This window comes from Theobroma umbraticum, unplaced genomic scaffold (assembly GCF_002168275.2).
Source record: "Theobroma umbraticum cultivar Fairchild unplaced genomic scaffold, ASM216827v3 scaffold_56.0, whole genome shotgun sequence".
Taxonomy (NCBI): domain Eukaryota; kingdom Viridiplantae; phylum Streptophyta; class Magnoliopsida; order Malvales; family Malvaceae; genus Theobroma; species Theobroma umbraticum.
The window spans coordinates 6,680,141-6,689,654 of NW_018397256.1; the positions used below are offsets into that span (position 1 = coordinate 6,680,141).

The 9,514-nt window shown below is 33.8% G+C and overlaps 1 protein-coding gene across 1 annotated transcript; it reads left to right on the top strand.

Moving 5' to 3' along the window:
- Positions 1-2,735: 2,735 nt before the first annotated feature.
- Positions 2,736-5,740, top strand: LOC110410951 (putative 2-oxoglutarate-dependent dioxygenase AOP1). The gene is made up of 3 exons (XM_021420909.2): positions 2,736-3,288; positions 4,581-4,905; positions 5,347-5,740. Exons 1-3 carry the CDS (start codon positions 2,918-2,920, stop codon positions 5,584-5,586), a joined length of 936 nt encoding a protein of 311 aa, XP_021276584.1. The 5' UTR covers positions 2,736-2,917; the 3' UTR covers positions 5,587-5,740.
- The last annotated feature ends 3,774 nt before the right edge of the window (positions 5,741-9,514 follow it).

Below are 9,514 nucleotides of genomic sequence, written 5' to 3' on the forward strand. Positions count from 1 at the left end.
GGAGCATGATAAAGAAAAGGGCCAGCTAGCTAGGGCAATGCCCGAATTCATGGACTCATGTCAATGGTTCCGCCACCATAGAACAAACTAGAGAAGGGCAGATGGGTGCCTGAAAATTAAGTGGCCCCACCCTCTAGGCGACCTTTTCCTTCCCTAACATTGACTTTTTCTTGTGACTTATGAACGACTGTATGGTCTAATAAAGCAATGAAAGGAAAATGCCAACTTGTGATGTTGATCTTTGCGAAGAATTTTAAGGTCCACATGATCAACAGAGTGAGCACCCAAATATGTGTTGGATTCCTTTTGCGTACATATCTTATGACAGCTTCAAGGGTGCTTAGTGAATAAAGCTTTCTCAGTTCTCTGCTGATTGATTGAGGACCAGCTTCAACGTAGACTGGCACACTCAATCATCGCGTTCCTTTCTCTTGGACCACCTATAAGTTTCTAAAGTATGATTTATCTCTAAAAAGAGGGATGAATTCAAGGGAATAAATCAAAGGCTACCTGGCTAGTCTTCACTCTTTTCTTTATTGACAATACAAGTTCATTTTCTTCGCCTTCAAGCTTTCTCTTGCAGCAATTTTCCATGGAAATGGGAAGAAAGTAACATTGTTCCAAGCATACATGGTCTTTCTTTATGAAATTCAGAAGAAATTAATGGTCTTTCTTCATGTGTACTAACTTGCTAATTGTTCATTTTGGATAACAAAGTTATAGTTAATTAAAGCAATAAGTAGTTTTGGGTAAGTTTTGTTTCTTACTATCACCGGTAAATGTAGCAAAATCATGAACACATGGTGGTTGGACCGACTTTCAAACCAATTAATTATGTTACCAGGAGCCCCCCTAGCTGGGGAGATGATTTATAGAGCATACATTGTATCATGTGGGCTGGCTGCCGACTTGCCAATTCAATCAGAACAATTCTTGGTGTGTGTCCCATCTGAATTAAATTTTTGGTTACATATGCAAGTTAGGTTGCTACATACACATCCCACCTGTTTTTTTATCTTCATAATCCTTTCCCAAACTGACTAAAGCTAACTGATTCCCTGAACCAACTCATCCCCTCATTGACATCTGAGTACCATAAATAGAGATTCCTTGCTCACAAAAGGTCATACCTAGGATTTAAATTCCTCACTCAAGTGTTTTTGGACGCTGATGTTTAAACTTTCTGCTTTCTGCTTAATTTCTTTTCTCACCTCTTTCTAGTTAATTACTATATCAATTAACGTACGTAACCGGCTTAAGCTTTGATAATGTACAGAGGTTTTAGATTAACAAGTCAATTTTGTCCTGCCTTTTGTTTCCAATTACCCAACCTCTTAATTATCTAAAGAGTCTCTACAAAATTATAATCGTGATGATTGTGTCTAACATTTAGTTTAAAATTAAATATACATATATATATATATTAAAAGAATTAAGTTGGGATCTCTTTTTTCCGAATTAAGTAGGTGGGGTACTTTGCTTTGTTGTTTTGAACCCAAGAGATGAAACCTACAAGTGACAGTCGTTCAGAGGGAGTGCATGAAACATGATCCATTGTTTGTGGGCAAAGAAAAAGAGATCCATTGTTCATGGCCATGCAAACAATAAAAAGAGTTGCTAATTTCTTTGAGTTGATAATCCCGAGTCAAATGTTTCTCCTCTTGTCAATCTGATTAACAGGATGTTGTATGAAAGAATGGGGGCATTTTCCACGCGTACAGATTTACTCGATACAAGCTTCCAAACAATGGGTTAATGAAATTCTGATACAAAGATAGAATCAGAATGATCTTGAAATGTTGGGTCAATCTTCTAATTATTTTTTTTTAAATTGCAACTTGAAAGAGAATGACGGTTTGTAATTATCATTGACCATGGGGACCCAAATGGCCTTTACCAGAGAGAGGACCCGGAGCCTGTAGGAAATTTCATGTGTCCTCAATTAACCGATGGAAAGAAGTAGGGGGCTGGTTGTTTTGAACCTCTTCAAGCCCCTTCAAACAGACCAAGGCAAACAATTGAACTCATTATTGTTATGGTATGCTTCTGTTCAGGCCCCCCTAAAAGGAATATGCTTGCTTCTATATCTATGGCAAAAAGCATTAATTGGTAAATGGGTTTATAGCTACTCCATCAGGCATACATAAATGCCAAGCGTTGCAACAGAAACATTTTCCACTAGGGGCGCACCAACCCTTTTTCTTCTTTTTTTTGTTTTGATTGATTGAGCGCCCCTACACTCTTTCCACTGGTTGTTACAATGCTGACATAATTGCCTTTGTTTTGTCAGAGTCATCAGATAGCAATAAGATGCCACGCGAGCATTGGGACGGTGGGTGCTGCTTTCTCTCCCTCTCTCTCTCTCTCCACTTTGATTTATTCCATCCTTTGCTATTACGTACTTTACAGTTCAATATATATATTTTGGTTTCAAGGACTTGAAGGTGACAGCTATTTACAAAGAAACTTTGATTGTAAATAAGGTATATCCAAGATATCTCATTAAATGTTCACATTATTTATTTAGGTCCCATGAAGTTATTTATACACAATTATAATCACGTGAAGTTCACGTGATGAAATGTACATATTGTCAATTAATTTAAACACGAAACTAGTTATATATAGTAAACAATGATGGGCTCTCCGCTAATTTGCATTAAATTTTATTTGGAATTTTAAATATTTTTTTGCTGTGTTGGTCTTAACTCTTTAAATCCCGCTCCACATATGGTTCACAAGCGAAAAAAATGGTGAGCTATAGAACAGAGTGGAAGGGTGCCCAAATCACTTGCTTAAAAAAGTAGAGCACCTTTGAAGATGTCTAGAGTAAGTCCCTTATAAACCAGGAACCTTTGTTCTATCCACAGTGCTTTAGCTTCGAGAAAGAGAGGGAAAGATAGAGATTGAGAGGGAGATGGATGGGGCTAAAATCCCAGTTCTTGATTTTTCAGGGGAGGATCTTGACAGGGAGCGTGGGGGTGAGTGCTGGGAACTGTTGTGTAGCAAAGTTAGAGAGGCATGTGAGACTCATGGCTGTTTCCTCCTAATGTACGATAAGATCCCAACAAGTCTACGTGAAGATATGCTGGTAGCCATGAAGGCATTGTTCGATCTCCCTGAAGAGACCAAGAATAAGTACCAGAACCCTAAGCCTTACCGCAGCTATCAGGGCAAGTGCCCCGTGGTTCCTTTGCATGAGAGCTTCGGCATCGACGACGCAACACGGCTTGAAGCGGCTCAAGAATTCACTCAGCTCATGTGGCCTCAGGGAAACCCAGCGTTCAGGTAAAATATATATTTTTGTTCAAAAATAAGCTTGAATGTCCCATTCCCTCATCTTTCTTCTTCTTCTTCTTCTTCTTCTTCTTCTTCTTCTTCTTCTTCTTCTTTGCTCTTGTTTTCCTTTTTTTTTCTGGTTTGTGACTGTTAACATGCAGTAGAAAAGAGCTACATGCATTAGTAGCTTCTGAATTATGGCCAAAGCTTCTGTTTGTTTGCATTAGTAACTTTTTCGCATCAATGCTTCTATATATTCTTCTCAAAGAATGATAGCGATCGGATTCAGAGTAGATGAACTGAATATGAAAATTCTACTTGTAAATCACTGAATTCAAGCTAACATATTACTATACTATCTTTTTGTTTTCCAGTTGTAGAGGTAAATAACTATATAAATGTATCAAATTTTAAGCGAATTAAAACCAGCTTGAACATTTGAGTGAATTAAACCCAGTTTCTTGATAAAGAAGATAGATGTATACGTTTTTATGACAGAATGTTGAGGTTCTCACACGTTTCTCATGGATTCATTACTTACCTGTTTCCTTTACAGTTAACATTTTAAATTTTTGTAAGCTAGTTTGTCATGCCATCTTTCTGCAAAAGTTGAGTATCTTTTTCCTGCTTTACCAGACTAAAAAACGTATGGCTGTTAAAATTTCGATATAATTATTCGTAAGGATTGTTTCTGAAACCCAATACCTTTAGTCACAATCAACCGAGGAAATTAACTTGAAAATCATATAATACGATTCCATTCGTCCATTAATTCGCAAAGTCTATTCAAAGCAGACAACCGCTTTTAAGCTCTTATGACAACAGAAAGCTATATTTTTGACATGATAATGGCTGCCACCAAACGCCTCCACTACCTGCCAATTCCATATTTAATATGGCTTATCCTTGAAATAGATTTGTATTTAATACAGTGCCAGCTTTGAAATGATTGTTTATATCACAAACTGCACATGCCTTTGCCAGAAAATCATCACAGAGAAATAAACGCAGCCTCTTTGTAACTGGTGTCTGGTGCAGTTTCATTTAAGTCTTTGTCAAATACTCAGCTGCGATCTGGTCGGATACTTGTCAACTGAAAACTCTCAATCAGCAATCACAAAATTCCAGTCATAATTACATTACTTAGACTTATTGTTTCTTACGCAACCCCCCTCATATATTGAGGCCACAGATATTCCAATATTTTCACTACTAATTAATTAAGCTTCAGAAATGTTAAAACTATCTTTGATGTTTCTTCTGTTAATTTTTTGTTGTCCTCTTCCTGGTTATTATGATAGTGAGATACTCAATTCCATGAGCTCCAAGCTGCTAAAGCTAAATTTTACCATCCTGGGAATGATCTTCGAGAGCTTTCGAATGGAAGAAAAGAACTACGACGCGCTTGTGAGGGACAGCACTAGCATTTTCCGTATAATGAAGTACAAAGTTCCTCCCAGGGAGGAAGAAAATCTCGGTCTTGTGGCTCACACAGACAAGAATGCTCTAACTGTTCTATGCCAAAATGATGTGCAAGGTCTTGAGGTTATGACTAAAGAAGGCCGTTGGGAACACGTGGTGGTTCCCAGAGATGCTTTTGTAGTCATTGTTGGTGATGCCCTTAAGGTAAGTACTCTTATAAATGATTCCCTCATTGATGACATTTTCACTTTGGAACATATGGCAAGTACTCTACCTGATCCCTTGGTAAAACCTTTTGATTTTGCTATAATCAATGTTAAAAACTCATCTTATTTCATGGGATTTATACATTTTCCTATTAAAGATTGATGAAGATGGTTAGCGCTGTTATATTCATTAAATACTGAGTCTTAATCTATTCAATTACACCTTATGCTTATTGATTAGTTCCACATTAAATTTATGACAATGAATAAACTAAAGATATCTCAATTTTCATATTCAAACAAGAAATAAGTATACATCTTAGAACCTGTATTATCGAATATGTGTAGATTTATCAGATATGAATGCATTATCACCCAGCATGCTTAAATGAAAACGATTGACATGAATGAATAAATTAAAAATGTCTCAATCCTATAGGCCTGGAGCAATGGAAGACTTGTTGCTGTGAAGCACAGGGTGGTGATGAAGGCCGACAAAGAGAGGTACTCTTTCGGGCTGTTTTCTTTGCCAAAGGAAGGAGCAATGATTGAGGTGCCGCGTGAACTTGTTGACAATGAACATCCACTCCTTTACCGGCCATTCAAATTTGCAGACTATTTCTCCTACTTTGTTTCAAATATAAGTGATGATGCGCTGGAGATATACGCCGGGGTGTGATATCCATATATATCATTTGGGATTGTAAATGCTGTAATCAGCTTTCTTAATACTGTTTTACTTGATAAAAACATGTGTTAGTTTCCCGTCTTCATACTTAAAATGAAACATATGGTTTGCTGAAAAAGTGATTTAATTAAAAGCAAAATTCTTCTTGGACAATGACAGTAAATCACTTCTATAGGCGCACCCTGAAACAGTGACTTGCTTGTAGCACTGGTGAAGCCGACCTATAAGCCTCTAGCCAACTTATAATACAGTTCTCAAGAAATCTTCGGATGTCTCATTTTTTCCTATAAACACACCTGAATTTAAGAATATTCAGAGGGGAAATTTGTACCAAACATAGAAAAGGTCAGCTGGGAAGTTTAATCACATAAAATGAAAAAAAAAAAAAAAAGACCTATTATTACACTAGCAGCTTAATTTTGTTACCATCATATTTCACTGTTTTTTTTTTTTTATTCTTCCTTCCTTCATTACACTTGGAGGTAATTCTAGCTTGACATATTATGTCTGTACCAGCTTTATCATTATAGGAGGAAAAGTGTTCCAATGCCTCTATTCATTTAAAATACACATAGCTAGCTTAGCTCGAGATATCAGAGCCTTTACTTTATGCAATGGAGAGTTGGGCAGGAAAAAGGTATGAGACAGGATTTTTTTTGTTTTCTGATAAGGGAGACTAATTCATTATTGGCAGAACCCCACCACGTTTGAAAGATCAATGCACCTTCACATAACATTTCACATCCTGAAAACAACCTCCCATTTTTAGGAAAAAGGTGTGTGCAGTATGCTCTTTGAATAAACAGAATTAAGGGGACACTTCCATATATACATATATATCTTGAGTAATATTTTGTCTTCTTTTGCAAAAATTTATTTTACACATTAACCATAATTTTTTAAGCTTTAAAAATCGATTCCATACTGATTCTCGTAATTATTCAATAAACATATGATAAATATTTAAATTTATTTATAAAATTTAAAATTTTCATGTCAATAGTATAAAATAATAATATTTTATAAAATAAATAAATTAATTAAAAAAGGAGTAGCACATGGCCAGTCTTGTTTTCTCAAATATTGTAATAGATGAGCAAGGGTCGGTTTTCCCTGTATGAGGGTTGAAAATAGAAAGTTTTGTTTCATGAATGATGCGTGTAGGAAGACCAGGATTCATTTGGCTTTTGCAAAAAATAGTCAACGGAAATATGGATCATATCTCTCTCTCCCTCATCTTAATAATGTCGTGGCTTGATGACAACCTTTTTGTGCACAGTTTTTCACTTTTTAATTGTGAAGGCAGACTTTATGGACAAGTATTGGGCAAGATGAGGGATCACATGTTAAACTTCTATCAACATTCTGGAACCATGGAAAGTGGGACAGCCATGCGTCGGTTTTTCCTTTCCTTTTCCCCCCTAATTCACTAATTTGTCAACTAAGTTTAAGTTTAGGTTTAGGTTTATGGTTTAAGGGTCAGAGATACCCACCGTCTATCAACTAATCATTGCATGTTAACTAATGTCAAAGTACGACCATTATTTGGTCTAATGGGAGGAATGGAAGTGACTGGTACTGCCCAAAACGAGTTTTTCATGGGAGGTTGTTACGGTCCTCCTCCTTTGAAAATTTTTTAACATTTTATAATATATCTTTATTTTTAAATTTTTTTTATAATTTTATCTTTATAATAATTTGTATGTTTGTTAAGATACCAACAACAATTAATCAACAATTAATTTTACAACAGAGCTATATCACCGACCTCCCTTTTAGTAATCCATGCTAGAGTTTTGAGATAAAAACTGAAAATTTTCATTTTGACCCCAAGATCCCTTGTTAGCTCTCAAAACGTAAAATTAATCTTAATTTCACCGTTGACATCCCTTTTAATAATCCATGCGAAAGTTTTAAGGTAAAAAGCAAAAATTTCCATTCTAACACCTCTAAAAATTTATAATATGGTCTCCCATTTTACAAATTGGGGTTTCAACAACTTCTACCAACACTGCTGGCAGCCCTCGAACTAAGATCTCTACAAGAATAAGAGGTGTTTCTAGCCATCTAGATCATGGGTTGTGCTATTGATTAAGTAAACTTTAGTTGCTATATATTTTGCTTAGCAAATCAGCTCTAGATACAACCTTTTTCTTTACTTTTTTCTTCTTTTATTTTCTATCACCATGCATTTTGGTGTTTTTGGAAGTTTTGCAAATTATGCTGTACTTTTAAACGAAATCTTTAGTTAGGCTTTTTTTATTTATTTCTTTATGTGTAATATGAATTATAATGTTTGAAACTATTTATTTTTTACTTATCAAAAGAAATTTGCATTTTTATGCAATTACTTTACTATTTCATTTAAATTTAGCATATTCCTTTTACATATATTTATATAAAAATGTTTTAACTTTCATTCATCTTTTAATTATATTAAATATAGACTTTCTCATCTCATAATTAGTGTCTAAATTTTATTTTATTTTTTTAAAATTTGACCATTATTTATTCATAAATCATAGTTAAATTTTGAAGAAAAAAACACTTTGTAAAAATTTTAAATAGAGTAATTTTCAAATATATTTTTATTAAAAATATTTTTGAAAAATGCATATTTTTCACATATCATTAGCTAATTCTCATGAAAAATATTGTTAGCTTACTTTGGTTTTGAAATAGTAAAATTGATTGATCTAAATATGATATGGAAATGATTAGAAAATATTTCTAAATTTGAAGAAAATCTTTAAGAGTTTTTAAGTTTAGCTTGTAAAGAAAAATGTTTTTTAAGAAAATTTGAAATCAAGTGCCAACCTTAAGAATCTATTCTTAAATAAGTGGAAAGCAAAATTTATTCTCTTATTACATGAAGAATCGATTTTAAGAAAAAAAAATCAATTTTTGGAAGATAGAAAATTCAAAATTTGAGAAAAATCGACATCTTAAAGAGCAAAAATCAATTCTGAAAAAACAGAATGCAGAAGGAAGAAATTGGGCATGAAAGAATGATTTCTCTATGAAGCAATCGTCAGCTCTAAGCAAGAATGAATCAAATATCTCAAATTTGAAGACAAACAATCAATTCTGGAAGAAGATGATATCGGTTCTTGAAGCATCAAGACAAAATCAGAAATTTAGTGAAGAAGAAAGAGATAATATAATTAGAAAAGATTGGAGCGTCAAAAATCAAACTCAAATTCAAATTTTGACGTCGGACCACAATTAAGAATTGACACCTTGAAAAAAATAATCGTTTCTACAAAAGTATAAAAGTGTCATAATTGAACCAAGTTATGGAAAAAGTGACATCTCAAGAAAAAAGAATCACTTCTACATAAATAAAAAATTTTAAACTTTATGGAGAATTGACTACTTATAAACAAAGAACCGATTCTACATATGCAATAGAAATGTGCAAACTGACCAAAATGTACAAAAATCATTTTGAAATCTATTCTAACGGGTATATTCTTCAAAGCCTATAAATATTTGTCGAAAAAAACTTTAAAAGCAACAATTTGAATGAGTGGAAAGATAAGAATGATTTAAATATTTTAAAGTGTAGAGAAAATAGGGAAAACATGAAAGAGAGCAAATCTTTTCTTTAAGAAAGAGAAAAAAATTAAAATTTGATCTTTATCTTAGCTATAGTTTCTTGAGCCTAAACTTTTCTTTGTCATTTATCATTCTTGAGGTAGCTTTCACCTTTTTGTACTCAAATTCACTACTAGCTTTATTAGAGGTTTTGAGCTCAAGGTTTTTTTAAAATTCCACTATTGTATAAGTTATACTTTTTTAAAAAAGTAGTGTTAAGGTTATACCTTTGAGTAAAAGTTAAAAAGGTTGTACTTAATCTTTAAAAAGGCATTTATTTGATGTTCATTTTGGTTGTAAAAGTTGTGCCTAATCTTAAAAA